The sequence below is a fragment of the Pelodiscus sinensis genome, chromosome 2 (genome assembly GCF_049634645.1).
Source record: "Pelodiscus sinensis isolate JC-2024 chromosome 2, ASM4963464v1, whole genome shotgun sequence".
NCBI classification, from domain to species: Eukaryota; Metazoa; Chordata; order Testudines; family Trionychidae; genus Pelodiscus; species Pelodiscus sinensis.
This window is the reverse complement of record NC_134712.1, coordinates 55267598-55285798: the sequence shown is the minus strand read 5'-3', so window position 1 is coordinate 55285798 and position 18201 is coordinate 55267598. Positions and strand designations below refer to the sequence as shown.

The window sequence follows — 18201 nt, the reverse complement described above, 5'->3', positions numbered from 1 at the left end:
AGACAACTCATACAGACATTGGTATCTGAAGCAAGAATAAGTCAGACTTATCAAAACTCCTTTTAAATTATTTTTGGATGGGCAGAAAAAAATACCCAACTTATTAGGAACAGGTAACTGGCTAATAAATTTCTGGACTGGTAATCATGGTTACAAGATGTTCATACTTTTCTACGGCTGTGTGGCCCACCTTTATACCAGGGCACATTTTGCATTGCGACAAAGTTGGGTGCCCTACCATGTGTCTAAGCAATCTAAAGGGTATATAATCAAAGCAGTATGCAAGGATTAAACTGTATGACTCAATCACACAACTAAATCCCCATCCAGTACTTTGAAAACTTACTAAGTGTGAAGCTAAAAATATTAACTAATAGCAGTCAGCTATCTAGCAACCACATCCTCTGTACTACAACATCAATACGAGGCATGTCTGAAAACATGTCTGAGAGGAATTAAAGAACTTTTGTTTGAAACGGGGCCATTGCACTTTGGGACAGATTTTTTTTTTCTAATTTACAGAACACATTTTGCACTCTGGGGTATGGAATTCTGCCCAATCCATAGGGAAATGAAATTTAACAAATCTTTATAGCAAACTTATAACATGCAAAATGTAAACACCTGAGGCCCTGATTCTCATTTATATTAAGGGCCCTTTCCAGCAGCAAAGTGATGTAAAGGAGTCCTTTTTCTGAATGAGAATGAGGCTCACAGTCAGTCAGTTTCACACATTACAGTTAGCATGTGAATGTTCAGCAACACATTTCCACTCTACATGCAACAAACAAGCAAACCACACATTTTTCATACTGTAGCATTTTAAGGGAAGTATTTGCCAGTTGTATATAATATACATGCCTAGAATCTATCATTTGATTTTAAACAGGATCCTACTTCAGAAGAGTATGCAAAAAAATTAGTTTATGCTTAATTTAAAAAGAAAGATCACTACATTCACCTTGTTTTTCTAAAGCTTGATTATCAGTTTTAAAAAAAAAATGTTTCCCCCAGAGCAAACAATATACTCTGGCAGATTCACGGGAAAATTCTCTCCTTGGCTTCTTATGCTACTCCCACTAAATTCAGTTGGAAATATTTGTATATTTGAGATCAGAACTGGGCCCTAAGTGCATATCTGATTCTAGAATGAATGATCTGATATTTCTTTCACAGGCTTAAATTAATTATCTGTCAGTGAAGATAACCACAATTTTAAGAATTACTACTGCCACTTTTTCAAAACTTAAACTGGAAACAATGGACGCGAGATACTTTTCAGAATCATTTTTCTGACAACATCTTAAAATGCATGCTAACATTTTTGCTGTGTTCACCATGGCTACACAAACCTGCAGTGGTCTGTGTACTAGTACTTAGCAACCAGTCTGCAGTGTTGAGCAGAGTCATGTCACCTGAAGGGAAATTGCAAACAAAAGAAAACTGTTGGGCTTCATTTCAGGTTGTAAAATATCTTTGATAAACTCCATTTTTCTTGGCAGAATTAACCTAAACGAGTAAGACGTGAACTTACAAATTCTAAAGGCAGAGAGGAACAATGTTAAAAACAAAATTACAGTGTTTTAGTTTATATTTTTCTAATAAAACTCAAGATTAAACTGAAATAGACTTAATTTGCATATGTATTTGTTGAATGGCATTTGCAAGCAGAAAATATACCTTTAACTCATTCCTTAAAAACAAAACATTTAGGGCCCTCGGTTAACTTTGTTCTGCTTGTATGCATGAACGCCTCTTATTTAGGTCCATAAGGAGTTCCTGTGGCCAGATCAAGGGAAGCGTCTTATGGTTCAAGGAAACATGTTGAACTTTTGTGTTGCCTCCACACTGAACAGAAGGCCCAAAAAACTGGGAGCTTTTATAAAATCAAGGCTTTGAACTCACATTATTAATAGGTATGTGTTGATTTAATGATATTAAGCTATGGGTGAAATTTAGGAGCCTCAGACCATTGAGCTCTCAAATACCCAACTAACTTTTGAAAAAGGGACATTTACCCTTTCCCAAAAATATACCTGATAACATATAAATGACAGAAGGATCTTTTGTGCGCATAGAATATTTAATTTTTCTACTTCAATTAAAATAAATGGGAAACCACAATTATACATACATATTTATTTAAAAACAAAACAAAAAGAACCCCAAGTTAATATTATAGATTATTAGAATTTAAAATGGCTTAAAATTTAATCTTACAAACCTTGTTTTGCATAAAGCGAACTGTACATAACGTCAGCACAACTGACTGTCAGCTTTTGATAAGCCATCCCAAACTACAGTCATCTCTAATTTGAGTGGATAACTGAGATGTTTGGCAAGCTCAGGAGGAACATCTATCTGATTGACAGATGTCTTTCCTGGAAGAACGCAATGCATTTACATAGTCTAAAACTGCCTATTTACATGTTGGCTTTTAACATGCAGTACAACTTTGCTACAAGAAATACTCAAATGTATGTACAAAAAATCTTTATCACAAAATGCGATTATAAGTTTCAGTTTTGCAAATACATTATAAACTCATGATATTTTATTTTCTTTTACTTAGGGTTGTACTTACAGCTGTTTTCCACAATTATATGAACATCTCTACATTTTTACAAAAGGTATCATTTGTAGGGTAGATGTGTTGAGGTACTCTTTGTACTATACTGCGAACAAATATAGCCAGTTCATAGGTCAATTTTTCTGTTTCTGCTATTTCTCCTCTTTTCATCAAAACATGAAAGATACATATTATATTTTACCTTCACGGAATTATAACTATTTGAATCATGGAAAATCCATGAGAAAAGTGGAAGCAGAATACAGCCTATCAAATTATGTTTATCAGCACAATATCAACACAATTTTTAATGACAGTTTTGTATTAACCTATATGGCAAAGCTCTCATAAATGTAGTAACTTGTAATTCAAAATTAAAATAGAGAAATGGCAATGATTACTTATAATTTACCTTTTATAGCAGCTAACTGTAGATATTTCCTTTTCTTCTCATCACTAAAATGCAAATTATTTTGTTGATGGGTTTCAATTATTTTGACTTAAGCAACGTAATACCATTCAAATGCATTGAAAATATGTGAAGGGAATACAAACATGATATGAGAGCTATTGCTGAAAGCTGATAATATTAACTACTGACAAACACTGAACATAGGTTTATATATATATATATATATATATATATATATATATATATATATATATATATATATATATATTAAATAAAGATAGAACACCTAAAATAGTATTTTTTCTATATATAAAACTTACTGTCTTAAAGACTGATGGAACAAATCTCTTGAGAACGAATACTATATGAAATATAGTCAGAAAAAATGGTAGCTCACCTTCTGTGCCATTGGGTGTCATGGAATTACTATTTATATGAGAGTTATCAAGTTTTGGGCCGGAGGGGGATTCACTACTACCACTTAGTCGGCTATGTGGGCTGGCTAGATCCTGCATTTCCATAGACCTAAAAACAAGAAGCAGACAATTTTACTGTTACATTCAACTTTCATTATGGAGGAATTGTCCGAACAACATCTAATCCATTGTTTCTACTTGATTATACAATACTATGTAAATAAACAATATTTTTCCTGTCATGATCTTTTTTCTCAGCATCAAAGTGTTCGCTCTTGTATTTTTACTCCATATATTCAACTCATGACAAACAGTCGTATCTTTTATTGTAACACTTAACAGAATAAAATATAAATAAATTAAACTATGCCTAAGAGATTCATATTATTACACTTTTTAAATTATGTATAATAGGCAGTTTCATTAATATATAAAATGACACATTCCCTTAGCAATAAGATAACGCTTTGCTTTCTCAAAATTTACCACCCAATTGGAATTTAATGGGCCTCAAAACCAAATAAAACACTTGAAGCAATTGTTGAAACCTATAGTCTAGTGACAGGGAATGAGATATTCCTGATGTATGTGTTTACTCTGGCAAACTACTTAATTGTTCCTCTGTTTCCGTTGAAACAAATGCGCATTAAAACACTATTATGTCTGCTCACTTGTTTGCTTTGTGGATTACATAAAGCATGCCCAATTGAAAAGGGATAAGGCAACATACAGTGAATCCATACAGACTCTAGTATGCCTTAACACTTCACAATTCCTCAGCTGTCACTTAGGCAAAATTAAACAATTCAGATTCAATTAAAAAAAACCAATTAACATTAATGCAGTAGCCAAACAGCTAAATTCATCACAAATATCTTAGATTCAACAGTTTCAGTTTCTAAAAAGGAAAACAGGTCTCTGTTCATGATCACCGTTCCAAACTCTCGGTTTGTATTTGTTAAGCTCGTAAACAAAGTATATATTGCTTTCGTTTCCATTGTTCCAAAAATGCATGATAATGCTAATGACTACTTTTTAAGTAGTCTCTTCTGATAGAAAATTTGTATGACTGACATTTCTACCAATAGTTCCTTAGAAACTATTAGAAACTATTGCAATGCCTTGCATGTTTAAAGGTCTCAGAGGAGTAGCTATGTCAGTCTGTAACTGAAAAAACTTAAAACTTAAAAAACAAGGTACTGTAGAACTATTATTTGGGGGTTTTTTAAGTTTTTTTCAGTTACATACTAACAAGGCTGCCCCTCTGAGACTTTTTCCACCAATGTATTTGAACACAGACTGCTTCCACTTCAAACATTGTAATGAAGGCATTTTAAAATTGTATTTAAATAACACAAAACTTCTTCTTTCCATAGTGGAAATGTAAATATGCTTAAACACAAATGTTTTCATCTGACTTTTCACATTTATAATGGGATTTTATTGTAGATATCTTTAATACAATTTCATCTTAACTCTCACTAGTAAAGCCAAGCCTTACATTTTAAAAGCCCAGCTACAATTCTGGGGAGTCTTTAAGAAAAAGGGAGTCTCTAGCATTTAAATGAAAAATATTAGGTGCAGGACTGATTTTATCCATAGTTTACAGACTTTATTGTATTAATTCACCTCAGAGTTCTCCAGGCATTGATGTAATATTCTTCCATTTAAAGTGGAAAACAATAATAAATGTTTACTTTTATCTGAAGTAAAAACCCCTTACTTCTAAGCACTTCTTTCCACAGAGAGACCAAATATCGATCATATCCTTACCTGCAACTTGAGAAAACAGCAACATCTGAACTGGTTTGGGATTTTTGCACCTGCAAACCCGGAAAACAAATAGAAGCCACTATTATTCTACTTTAATGCCTGACCTTAATCTAAACAAGACTATTACGATGGATGACAATAGTGTCCTTTAACCAAAAGGTGAATACTGCGACAGTGAAAGGCATATTGTCTTTAAATTGAAGTCTCAACTGTTGTTTCCTCCTGCAGGTCCATCCCCCTCCTCTCCATGTCAGGGGGAAGGCAGCCAAATGACGGGATAGTGATTCATCACTGGCCTATGACAGCTGCAAACTGGATTACCCCTCCCCCAATCAACATGCAAAGCAGCCTTGCTAAGGTAGCTAGAAAGAGGTGTCTGGAAAAAGGTAGGTGTTAACACAGGGAACATATTGTACAGAAGTAGCTCAAGCAGTAAAAGCTCAGCATCCTCAGAAGATCTTTCATCTTTTCTTATCACTGGTTGAAACATATCTCCCTCCCATTCTTGAACTCAACAGTTTCTTAACCTTATCGTGTTGTTTTTCTTCCTCGTTTACTGCCTGTCATTTAACATTCATGAGATCAGATATTTTCTTAAAATGGGAAGTACATCTGCTATGTAGAACTGAATATCTTTTATGACCATCCACTCTGTGAAACTGTCTAAAAAGCACATCCATCTCAAAACAGTGCAAATTAGTTTTTGAAAAGATATCACCATATCACAAAATAAATTGAATTAGAATGCAGAAGAAAACACATTTCTGCATGACAATTTGTAAGGTTTCTAATGACCTGTAAGAATGTCAGATACCCTACTTTAAAAAACTATAGTTCTCTTACTAAAAAAGAAACTTAGCGTGAACCTCCCACTATTTGCTTTTAGTCATACTGAGATTTAGAAGGAAGCCTGGATTTTACAGTGGAAACCAATTAGAAGTCTTCACTTTTTAATAAAAATAATCACTTCAAAACCCCAGCTGACTAGTATATTTTCATCTGATGTGGTTAGAAAAACACATTATGAATGTAGATCCTGCTGGACATCACTTAATGAATTGCCTTTGATAGAAAACTTTTCTCTAAATCTAGTAACAATTGCCAGCAGCTGATAATACTCAGGTGAAGATACGCTGCTGGGTTGAACATACAAGCTTCTCTACCAAAGGTATATTGTTTAAATGTCTACACTCAGAATCTTTAATGTGCATTTCCATTCAACCTAAACTGACACCTCTGATGATCATAGAACAAAGACAAGAGAGATAAGCATTTTAAGTGCCATAAAAATCATCCAAGCCAATCTCATTTAGGTGTGTGCAGTTTTTGTTATTTTTAATCACAGACAGAATTACTACTCTTGCAAGATTAAACCACTGCTAGAGGCAGCCAGGCAACATATAGCATTACAAGTGATGTCAAGAAGCATGCAGTAATGCATACAGAAAAACTTCAATGTTTTTATAATTGTGAATTTAAAGTATTGCACATTATGTTTTTCAATACTGTACTTTGTAGTTAGCCAAATCAAACTGAAATATCAGATGTGTTTTTGCAGCAGCTACACCATGCCTTTTTTTTCAGAAAGAAAAAGAAAAATAGTCAAATATAAGATGGATTTTTTTTTTACTCTTAACCCCAGAAACTGCAGCAGAATGCCTTTAGGATATGTTCCTCTACTGGTACTTCTATACACCTGGAATAAATTATAGGTGAGAACTAACTTTGTTTTAAGAGCTATCTCTACTTAGTAATGTGAAGAGTCATTTAAAATATGTCTCAGATGAACACAAGAAAGTATTTTCTTTTTAAAATTTGTATTTATATACATATATAAACTAAATGGCATGGTCTCAGAAGTATACTTTTAATATTATTACTTTACTACCTTCTGAAATGCATTTAATCCAATTTTAATTCCAAAATAAAAATTAACAAATATAATAGTCTGTTTTTAAAAATATCTTAAATTCATCTAGTGAGGGGGAAAAAAGCAACTTGCCTGTATGTAGATGTAGCCTAGAAAATTAAATATATACCTTATATGTCCTTTTATACTCTCACAAATCATAAAGTTCATATCCATGATCTTCATTTTCATTAGGCCTACTTCAGACATATTCCTTTGTGTCTCAAGGATTATTTAAACCATGTGTTGTGTGTTACCATATTTAAAAATGACTCTTTAATCAAAATAACTTTAAAACAACTAATCCTCACTTAGGCTGGTCAGCTGAATCCACATAGTGGTCCAGGAAAAATAAATCTACTCTCAAGAATGCGAATGCAGACAACAATTAGACACAGATGTGAGTGAAATTAGTTACAGTTTACAAAATGCTACACTTCACATGCTTTCAGTTTTTTATGTGTGGTACAAAATTACAATGTTGTAAAGAAACTTATGACGACTAGGAAGAAAAACACATTTCTGGGTGGCGCTGGCTTACTCTTATAACTGCCCACCTTTGCCATGAGGCTTCTAGATAAATGAAGTTCTAAAATATATTTTAGTAACTCATTAATTGAACAAATTTCTCCTTTAAGCAAAGGGAAAAAATATTTTGGCCTTAAGAATCCATTCAAGGGGGAACATTAAAAAAAATACAGATTTTTTTTTTCTGTCACTCACTTGTACACTGCATCCTGAGCAGACCTAAAATTGCCTAAAATGATAAATGACATACAGATTCTTCCAAATGCATCACATTACTACTATTTATAATTTCATTATTTTAAGTAACATTCACTTCTTCATTTTAACATGGGCCACGGCTTCTGGGACTCCATTATATATGACAAGAGAAAGAAATGCCAATGATAGTACAGCTACTTAAAATTCACCCATTTAAGACTCTTAAACTAGAAACATCAAATTCTGATTACTTAATGAGGTATTTTAAGTTTGCCTTTTTTACTAATTAAATTTATAATTCTTCACAGATGTAGGTTTTGTTGATGTTCAATTTGTCTCTCTCATTTTGTTAAACCTCACATAGTACTTCACCAATCCACGGAATAGCCACATTAAATCTGTTAATACCATGCTCTTCAACCCCAGAAATTATTTCCAGAAGGCAAACTTGCTTTGAGAGATCATCAAACAAGACTTAAGGTACACATTTTATCACATTTTCCCTACCACAGAGCTCAGGATGCAGAGGAAAATTCATGACTTTTGCACTGTTTATTATACTTTGCTAAATTACAAATCAAAAGCATCTGACAGAAGATCATGTATGAAGCCAAAAAGTTAATAATGTTCTGTGAAAAGTAAACTGTAAATGGGAAGGGATTCTAAATCTCGGCAGCGCAGAGCAAATAAAGTGTAAGGTACTTGTCTAAATTATGGGTTTTCCACAGACTATTTTTGCTTGCTAAAAGCAATTTTTATAAAATGACTATAATTTAAAACATTTTTTCCAGATGCAAATAAATTTTCAAAGTGAAAAAAGTATACTTACCCAAATAAATATAGCTGGCATATGAGCTATATGTTGGGTGTGTGGTTTTTTTTTTTTTTTTTGCAACCACAGTTCTACTCTACCCAAAAATCTCAAACATAATGGCAATTTTCTAATCAGAATATTTCTTCATTGAAAAATACTATATTTTTCAACAAAACCAATATGTATTTTTCAAAACAGCATTCTTTTTCTCTTGAAATTTTTTTTGAATAAATGTAGTTATTTCAAAAGCTAAATGTAAAGAAATTAAAGAAAAAACATACTAGTGAAAAAAAGTCACCTTAAAAACTGGAAAATTCTTTCATTATACTTTCACTCATCTTGTAATCCTACCAGTACACAGAAATACAGAATACATATTTAGAAATACAAAATACAAGTCCAGTTTTCTTAATTCAAGTACTTACTTCAAAGACAAGCTCAAAAAGAATAATTTTCATAACAGACGCAGATGATCATAGATCTCTATTTTTGAGTACTAGTTTAATTTTTAAATACTTTTAATTCACCTATTTTCAATATGTGTATGAATGAAATTTTGACATGTCTGAAATATGAACAAAATTATTCTCTTTTGGAGACAAGTACTACCTTGTGTCAATACTTCTAGTATATATAGACATTGAAAAATTAACTATTAGTTTTCTGGTCTTCAAGGCGTTTTTTGGCTCTTAGAAAATATTCTGTATCTATCAAAACTTAGAAAATGATAGCCTTGCCTTCAGAGTTGCACATTCTTGTATTGTGTGCTCCTGAAGGTGAAAAGTGGCTCAGTTAGGCTTATGTGTCTGTCACGACACAGATTTTTCAGGTTTGAGAGATTGCGGCTGTCCAATAGTCGAACATGCTGGACTTTAGAAATATTGAAGAAGTAATTCCATGACTTGTGAGTGTGTGTGTCTCACACACACACTTTTATACTTCCTTAACTATATGAAATACTCTGGACAAACAACATCAGTAAAGAAGTGTAAATAATACTTATTCTGGAAAGTATGGCAGGGGCAAAAAGAATTCTGACTACACAGAAAACAGTATTTAACAAACCTTTCCATCAATTATTAATTATTTAAAAGACAAACAGGATGAAAAAGTTAAAAGTTTTATTGGTGCTTAAATTTTCTTTGTTTTCTGGCTTCTCTCTTCATTGAAATATATCTGCATCTAAGGAATAATTTTAAAGCCAATGACACCTTTACATTTACAGAAAAAGTCAGTATAATACAGCTGCCAGTCATCCATTTATTGTTGTTTGTCAAAAACGCCATAAGAAATACATACTTGTGAGTATCTTGTGTCTTGAGTGCTCAAACACAAGATATAAAATTTAATGATACTTCAAAAGACTTTTAACTTCCTGATTCTAAGTTCTTAGTTCTAAACGAGCCACATAAAATGTCCATAAACGTCACATATTTTAGCTGTGTAGATGTGTATTCTATCGACTTGAAAAGTTTTCATTTGGGGACCTGCATGTTTTGTCTGGCGTTTGGAAAAATGAAACATATGAAGCAAAAGGATTTCCTGCTTCAGAAAGTACTGTCAAGATCTGTCATGAATTCTTCCTCCAAATTTCTTCTACTTTTCTCACGCTCTTGCACCTCTTCTACTCAGGTCTAAAGGTTTGATATACTCTCCCTCCTCCTCCCACTCTCTTTTTTCCCCTAACTCAACACTTTGTTATTTATTTTCAATGAACCATTACAGGAAATCAAACTGGAGAAACAAAACTCCGAATACAATAAATAGAGCTATATACTATCTACTTTGTGGGAAACCTACAATCCCAAGCCTGAAACATGGAGAAAAATAACTGTTAATTATTGATTTATAATTAGATATTAACCTAATAATAAAATAGAGAAAGTACTTATGGATGAGGTCTCATACAAAGTTGCTTAAGTACCTGAAAAAGTACACACTCTTTGCAATTACAGCATTTCATGAGGGGTTTTTTAAGCTTCAACAGAAAAGACCTAGTGTTTTTTTCCTGCTTTGCATCTCAGGACAGCTGTTGTCAGTCCATGCAATTTTTAAAACAGCCGGTTTGTACTTACAGTGATTGGATCTGCTGTATCCACCAGTTTAATGTGCTCCCTTCACGTTTTCTGTCTTAAACCACCATTCCTCACATAGCTTTATTCCTGTGTAAAGTATAGCGCTGAGCCTTGCTGCCGACTGCCCTGGTTTTTAGTAGCTCTCACTCGAACACGAGAACAGAAGTGAAGCGTCTCTGGAGGGCAAACCCGAGCTAAGAGTAAAATCTTGTGTGATTGCTGCTGCAGGCTCTGCCTGAAAAAGCGTGGGGCGGGGGGAGGTAAGTTCTCCAGAAAGAAAAACCACCAAGTGGACTTTCACAGGAAGACTTAGAGTCGGAAGTGGCACTGGGGAGTTTGTGTCTAGCACCAAACTCTGAACCATCAGCTCCCACTGTTCTGTGTAGTAACAGCTTTGAGCAATGTGCTGTTCCCTCCACTGAATAGCAGCAGATAATATCTGAGAGCCTTAGACAAAGAAACAGCAGAATCTTCATCCCTCCTATTTGTTTGCTCAGTCTTGTAGGTCTGCCCATGCAGCCTCAGGGCTTTTTGTTTTGTTTTTGTAATGCAAACCACAGCTATTCTCTTGTCCTAACCTTATTGGTTTAAATGTAACAGTTGAAATGAGCCCTGTGCTGTCTGACTCGACCATGCTGCTATAGAAAAATTTAGTATGTAAATGAAGGAGCCTATGATATCTGAATAAACAGCTGTGGGTGAAGAACACAGCCCAAGCGCTCTGTCAACAAGCTGTGTCTCTTTCTCCCCCAGCTAGCCATTCATATCTTCTGGTGGCACTTACACAAGGGTTTTTTTTTTTCCCACATCTTTTTTCTGCTTCTCAGCAGACAAAGTAGGGAGCACTTTTTGTTCAGTAATATATTTTTAAATTTTTAACTCAGTTTAAAAGTGTCAATTTTCTTTACCCGAGGTTTAAAGAAAAAGCCACAACAAATAGAAAAATTGGAATTAAACAAACATTACTTCAATAAGTGAACCTAAACAACTTGGATATTCACAGAATCTCTAATCAGACAAAAATATAAGTGCAAACATTCAGTTTTGATGGATGTGTGATAACGAAGGGTAAAAATTTAAAGATTACCTGGTAAAGAAAATGTCTGTTCATACCGTATAGCCCTTTTCACATTGAAGTCTTCCCACTGCAATTTTAAGCTATTTAACACAGTATCTGGAACCTTCTAACAGTGCATAACATGCAGATACATGTGAAATACCTGTATGTCTCAAAACAATCAGAACTGAGATTAAAAGCTATTTGACTTGTATTTTAAAGTATTAATGCTCACTCACCAGTATTAATGTTTTGTCATTAAAAAAATCTATAATGGCCATTTCCAGTTAAATTAGAGGAAATGTGTATATATATGTTTAAGATCTGAAGTTAATTTAACACTGAAATATACAAAGTTTAGATCTTCAAGTATTTAAATAGCTGATCTAATGTAAAATATAGATTTAACAAACATGTTTCAGATGTCTTAAATTATTATTGCACTGTTGTTTATTGATCATTCGAAACAGCCAATTAAAATATACATAAAGTAAGTGTAAAGCATTAAATATGTAAAATGTAGTTACCAAATTTTTACAAGTTTTCTTGGATGATTTTGTTCTTTTATCAAGTATATTTCAGCTAAAAACTCTCATTTTCTATACTTTCACAGCAAAAATAATCTGAATCTGATTATTTGTAATAGAAATACTTGAGATTATGCTAGTCCTAATGTACTAAATAAAATGTAGCCGTATCTGGAATAAACAGATTTAAAATGTTTTTCATTGAGAAAATGTATTGCATTATACTATATTGGTAACATAGCCTTACCTTAATTTAACTAATGAAAGCAGTACTTCTGGATCAGAAAAATCTTCTGGCTATCATATCCAAGTAAGTGACATTTTTTTTTGTTTGTTTTTTGTTTTTGGAGAAAGCACCTTAGGAAAACAAACTGTTTTGCCAAAGCTACAAGACAACTTTAAGCTGCAAACACACCTACGGTTGCATTTTGTTTAATGCAGAAATGCAATCTCGGGATAGTCACATACCATATATGGGAGTTCAGGTCAAAATAAGCTGATTTCTATTGGGCCTGTCCATGTAGCCAGCATAAACCGAATTAGTTTACTTGTTTATACTCTCATAACATTTCTCATGCTAAAAATACTCTTTATGATGTTTATATTAAGCTGCAAAAGAAATACAAATATGTTATCATGGAGATTACCAATTCTGTCAGGCAAAATAAAATAAGAGAATAAATGCAACATACAGCAATTGTTCTGTGGAATCTCAGCCCATTTCAAAAAGTGCTTAGTCTGAATTTTAGTGTGGCATTTGTAAGTGTTAATTACATCATTGGGGGGAAAAGCGTAGCCAATCCTGCCAAGACTTAGAAAACACATGCTCAACTTTACTCTCTTTAAGAGTTCCATCTACTTATTTGAGCAAAATTATACACTTACTTTTGCAGAATGAAGGCCTGAGTTATTTTGGAAAAATTTCAAAACTGAAATATCTAACATTTTAAATGTTACTCAATACCCCTTTTAAATAAATATATAAACAAACATTTTAAAATCCAGAAGTTGCTATGTAAAGGCAAAAATAGTTTAAATTCATAAGTAATATTTAAGACTCACAGCAATAGAGATTGTCACACAAACATTTCATTTTACATCAAATCAAATACAGAGTTATATGAAGTAAATGTTGCCATTTTGAAACTTTTGCTTACTTAAACAGATCTATCTTCTGTAGTTTAATTTTGTATTTGTATGTCTAAGGGATCAGTCCTTAATAGATGCTTTGCCTGAATAAGAATTTCAGGAGTGTGTCCTATATCTGTATTTGAAAAACTACACACACACAGCCATATTCAGTGGTGGCTGACATGGGCTATGCTATGGTCAGGAATAAAATGGTCAGTCAAAGGACCCTTAGCACTACAAGAAAAATATATTCTGAATTATTTTAACACATTCCATAGCATTCATGCAGTCATCACTAGAAAATAATATGGTAATTGAGCTATTTAAATACAACAGTTGTATATACATTAAAGAAACAAAAAGGAGGTTGTTAGATAAAATAGGGTTTTCTTTGTTTATATAGACATTAAACTGTGATTTAAAGTTCTTTAACTGACGTCTGAAGACTGGACTTCAGTATAGTCAATGTAATTCTCATAGTATGGGCTTAAAGTATGAATTTATTACACAGATGATACTATGGGCCAGATCCTCAGATGGTTTAAACCACCATAGCTTCACTGACATTAGTAACAATATGCTGATTTATATTAGCTGATGATCTCATCCTATTTAGCTATAAAAGGCCAGATTATGCATTTCTCATATACAAAGCAGGGATCTCCTTTATTACAGCCCCCTCTTAACTGTGTTCCTTGTTCCACAACCTTGGTTTGAGCATTCAATGATGCAAGAGTTTAATCAGCATAGATTAGATTATTTACCTCTTGCACCCAACCAGAAAATCATATATTTGTTTATACTATTGCTGAATAGGGAACAGACTTTCATTAAAGTTGCACATTTACACCAGGTCTGAATTTGTCCTTATGCTGCATTCCTTGTACACCCAATCACCATCCAAAGATGTATAAAAACTGAAGACTGGGCTCTTTATAGGATACAATCTCAAGTATAGTTCCACCACTCTGTCTTGCATTACATAACTCCTTGCTCCCCAAGTCCTCATAATAACTCCTTGCTCCCCAAGTCCTCATAATGTAAGTAAAACTGGACTTACCCCCAAATTACTGTGTTCTATGTATTTACATACTGAGGTGACAGGTTCATTACAAAATTTGACTAAATAAAGACAGAAGATCATGATGCAGAACAGTAGTATTAAGTATTTCAGTATTTGTCTCCACGGGAAAAAGTACTGCATAAACACTGACGCACAGGATGACTACCTGTACATTTTTTAGTTTGAAAACAATAAAAAGAATACATTCTATGATTATTTTATTATTGAATTAAGTTCATTTTAGACTCATTACAACAACATTAATATAACATTTGAATCCCCTCAAATAGACAATATCTTTCCTACATCTCCAACCAAGTTTTATTTTACACATAACAGCTGTTGCCTAGATACAGGCCTAGCTGTAGTAGAAGTTTGCTGGGAGCTCTTAGTGCTTCATGATACTGAGCTAATCAAAACAGAAAGTCTTTGGTGATTACAAGCAAAGAAAAACAGTGGCAGAAGTCATCCATTCAAACAATAACTTCCGAAAAATATCGCTAAGATTAGGAAGGACAGGTCTGGATTAATAAATTATTAACATTGAATTATATTCTTTCAAGAGCTACCTAATAGGTGTAATGATGAATTAAGATATAATGCATAATCATTAAACATGCAAACCTGGTGACTAGTTATTAGTAAAAAATATATACTAATGGTTATATTAAGATAGATACCACTTTTTAAAATAATCCATTAATTTCTATGACTTTGAGACACTTATAGATTGTAAAAACACTATGAAGACAAGGAATCTATAGACTTTCCACAAAAGAAATATATACTGTCTATATTTAGAATCTAATTTGATAGGTTGAAAGTTCATTATTTTTCATCTAAAAATACATGAAAAAAAAAGGTGTGACATGCTTTCTTTTTTACCTTTATAATGGAAAATTATGTCTATCATTTGCTCTTCTAGATATGCAATGATTATATATATTTGAAGGTTTTCACTATAAGAATATATATTACATATATAAATACTATAATATAAAGGAATATAGATACATATAGTATTCCAACAGAAAACCAAAAAAAACAACAACTTGTTTAGGGGTTATCTTTTGTTTTCTTAAAAAAACATGACAGTACATTTTAAATACCTGTGATACTATGATAGATTTTCAGTTCTTTTTCTTACTTCACATTGCCCCAAATCTATCACTCTCCTCTCTCAGTGGTCTCTACAATGGAAACGTGTTTTTGGCTTTCGTATGAAGCCACTATAGTTGCGATACACAGAATGTTCTGAAGTGATTGCTTTTGTCAGCAATGGCACCACTTCCCTGACAGCTCAGCAGGCCATTACCATGACATGCATGACACCAGCCTAAGCTGCAGGATCAAGACCTTACTCCTGATTCAGAGATTCCCAGCAGAATGCTATAACAAACCCACTAAGAACAACATCCTTTCTTTTAAGAATATTCCATCTAGCTAATGGAATTTCTGAATATTATTTAAATGGTAAGCAGGCCCTTCAAAGTTCAATGCCTTTAAGGTGGAATTTTCAGAAGTGCCCAAGTGACTGAGAAGCACAAATCAATTTAAAATGTATGGGACTTGTGCTCCTAAATCGCATACGGTAGGTCTTTTTGAGAATCTTTCCCTTTAATATTATCACCTCAATCTAGCAAACATTTAAGCATGGAAGTATAGCATTGCCAGATGGTCCCCCCCCCCCCAAAAATACCGGACACACGGTATTTTGGTCAAGGAAAAAAAAAACCCAACACGGGCTCAAAATTTTTGCCAAGCCAAAAAAAAAAAAAAAAAAAGGCCTGCAGGATAATAAGTACTGCCTCTCCCAGCCACTTCCCCCACCTCCCTTGCTTCTGATGCTTCTAGAGCAGCGATCACGGCCCTGCCTCCCAGCTGCGACTCCCAGGCTCCCAGCGCCAATTGCAGTCCCGCCTCCCAGCCTGGGAGTCCCAGCCTGTGATTGCGCAGAAGCCTGGTGGGAGTCCCAGCCACGCTCCCCACCCCCGCCAGGCTTCTGCGCAATCACAGGCTCCTAGCACTGATCGTGGCCCCGCCTTCCAGCCACTCCCCTGCCCACGCCAGGCTTCCGTCCGGTGCGCAACCAGAAAAATCAGAGAACACCGGACATTGCACGTGTCCGGTATTCTGATTTTTTTTACCAAACAAAAAGCGCAAATACCAGACTGTCCGGTAGAATACCAGACACCTGGCAACCCTACGTCACAGTGAAATCTATGGGACTGCTCCTGAGCAAAGATATGCACATGCTTAAGTGTTTGTAGGATGGGGGCCTAAATGGAAAGTGGTAATTGGGAACTGCTAGCAGCCTTAGAAAATACTAATTTCAATAATATACATTACCTCATTTATGCTATTTCAACACAAAACCTCAGAATATTTTCAAAAACAGTGATATAATCACCGGTTATTAAGAAGAGTCATAGCTAATTTGTTTATTCACTATAACAAGCCAGCCATCAAATACATTAAGATGAACTGTGTAGATTATTATTATTGTTAATCAGAGGTGAAAGTAACTTAAAATTTCATACAAGTACTATCCTGGTGCAACCCTACTGGCTTTTGATGCAGCTCAGCCAACCCAGGCACATCCACTTACTTCCACCTCTATTGTTAATAGAAATTCTAATCAACATTTCCTAACAATGTTTAGGTACATAAAAAAATGAAAGGCAATTTAAAGAGTGAATTTTATCGAACAGACTAATCAGCTACTATCTCATATTATGATTAATTGGCCACTGTAAAGAATATAAAACAGTATTTTGCAAATTTGTAAGTTTTAGTTAGTTCTCCAAGAACTACCTCTCCATCTTTAATTTATTGATACCTTGTAGAAAATGGCATTAGCAATATAATTACCAGTTTGCTCAGAGCAATAACTTTGCCAGCTACATAAATCCAGTACACTGTATCCCATAATCCATCTCTGCAACACTGGATTGTCTTTTTCTCTAATCATTTTTCCGCTAGCGTGCACAAAACCAGTTTTGTGAGCACTTCCCATAAGGTGTAACAGGAGCTGGAAAATCACTGTTTGTTTTTCAGTTCTGAATTACAAACCAGCTCATAATTTTTAAATTCTGCAAGAACAATATGCATGTCAACTAACCACAGAAACTATGAGTTTATGCATTGTGAATCCCATTTTGTTATTATTTCCTAACTTTGTGCCATATTTTTTTTCCTCCTAGCATGGTGAACTCAGTGTTCAACAGTAGATGGAGTAGTGGCTAATTACTATATCTTGTTATTTGTATTGGTAATGGCATGATTATTTGACCAATGGCAGGCATGACTAAAACTAATAAAAGTGACTTGGCTGCTTAATTTAAAAAATGGAAAATCTAAAAAGAATGGTGGGAATTAAATGCCCAAGCTCAATTCTGATTTACAAAAGAAAAGACTTAAAATTATTCATAAACAAACACTGCAAGTTTGCTTATAACTTTCTAAATCACAAACCTTAGGTTAGTTGAATATAGCAAATATGTGTGTCCTCAATCTTGAAATATTTAATCAGCCACAAGTATTTTTCTTACAACGTTCAGGAATGGTGAAGTGTCTTCTAAAAGCGAAGTTCATAAATATTCCATGCTTTGGGCCTTGTAATGAAAAGAAAAAAGTGCAAGTTTCAGTTAGAAGAGCCATTACATGGACAGCTATTTTTGCATTTCCATCAATTATTTCCCCCACTGCACTGTTTAATTACTATCAATT

The 18201-nt window shown here is 33.8% G+C and overlaps 1 protein-coding gene across 19 annotated transcripts in view; it reads right to left on the bottom strand.

Moving 5' to 3' along the window:
- The window catches only part of EYA1 (EYA transcriptional coactivator and phosphatase 1), a 229512-nt gene that overhangs the window by 114371 nt on the left and 96940 nt on the right, over nucleotides 1-18201 (bottom strand). For 5 of the 19 annotated variants that reach the window (XM_075920528.1, XM_075920531.1, XM_075920529.1 and 2 more), the window contains 4 exons: nucleotides 17947-18086; nucleotides 5171-5220; nucleotides 3379-3506; nucleotides 1353-1415 (listed from right to left, as the gene is read on the bottom strand). In XM_075920528.1, coding sequence (XP_075776643.1) covers nucleotides 1353-1415; nucleotides 3379-3502 — 187 coding nt within the window. In that variant the 5' untranslated portion in view covers nucleotides 3503-3506; nucleotides 5171-5220; nucleotides 17947-18086. Of the gene's footprint in view, nucleotides 1-1352; nucleotides 1416-2981; nucleotides 3026-3378; nucleotides 3507-5170; nucleotides 5221-10694; nucleotides 11626-12525; nucleotides 12704-17946; nucleotides 18087-18201 lie in introns of those variants that run through there. The other 14 variants (XM_075920534.1, XM_075920535.1, XM_075920533.1 and 11 more) reach the window with 12 other exon arrangements.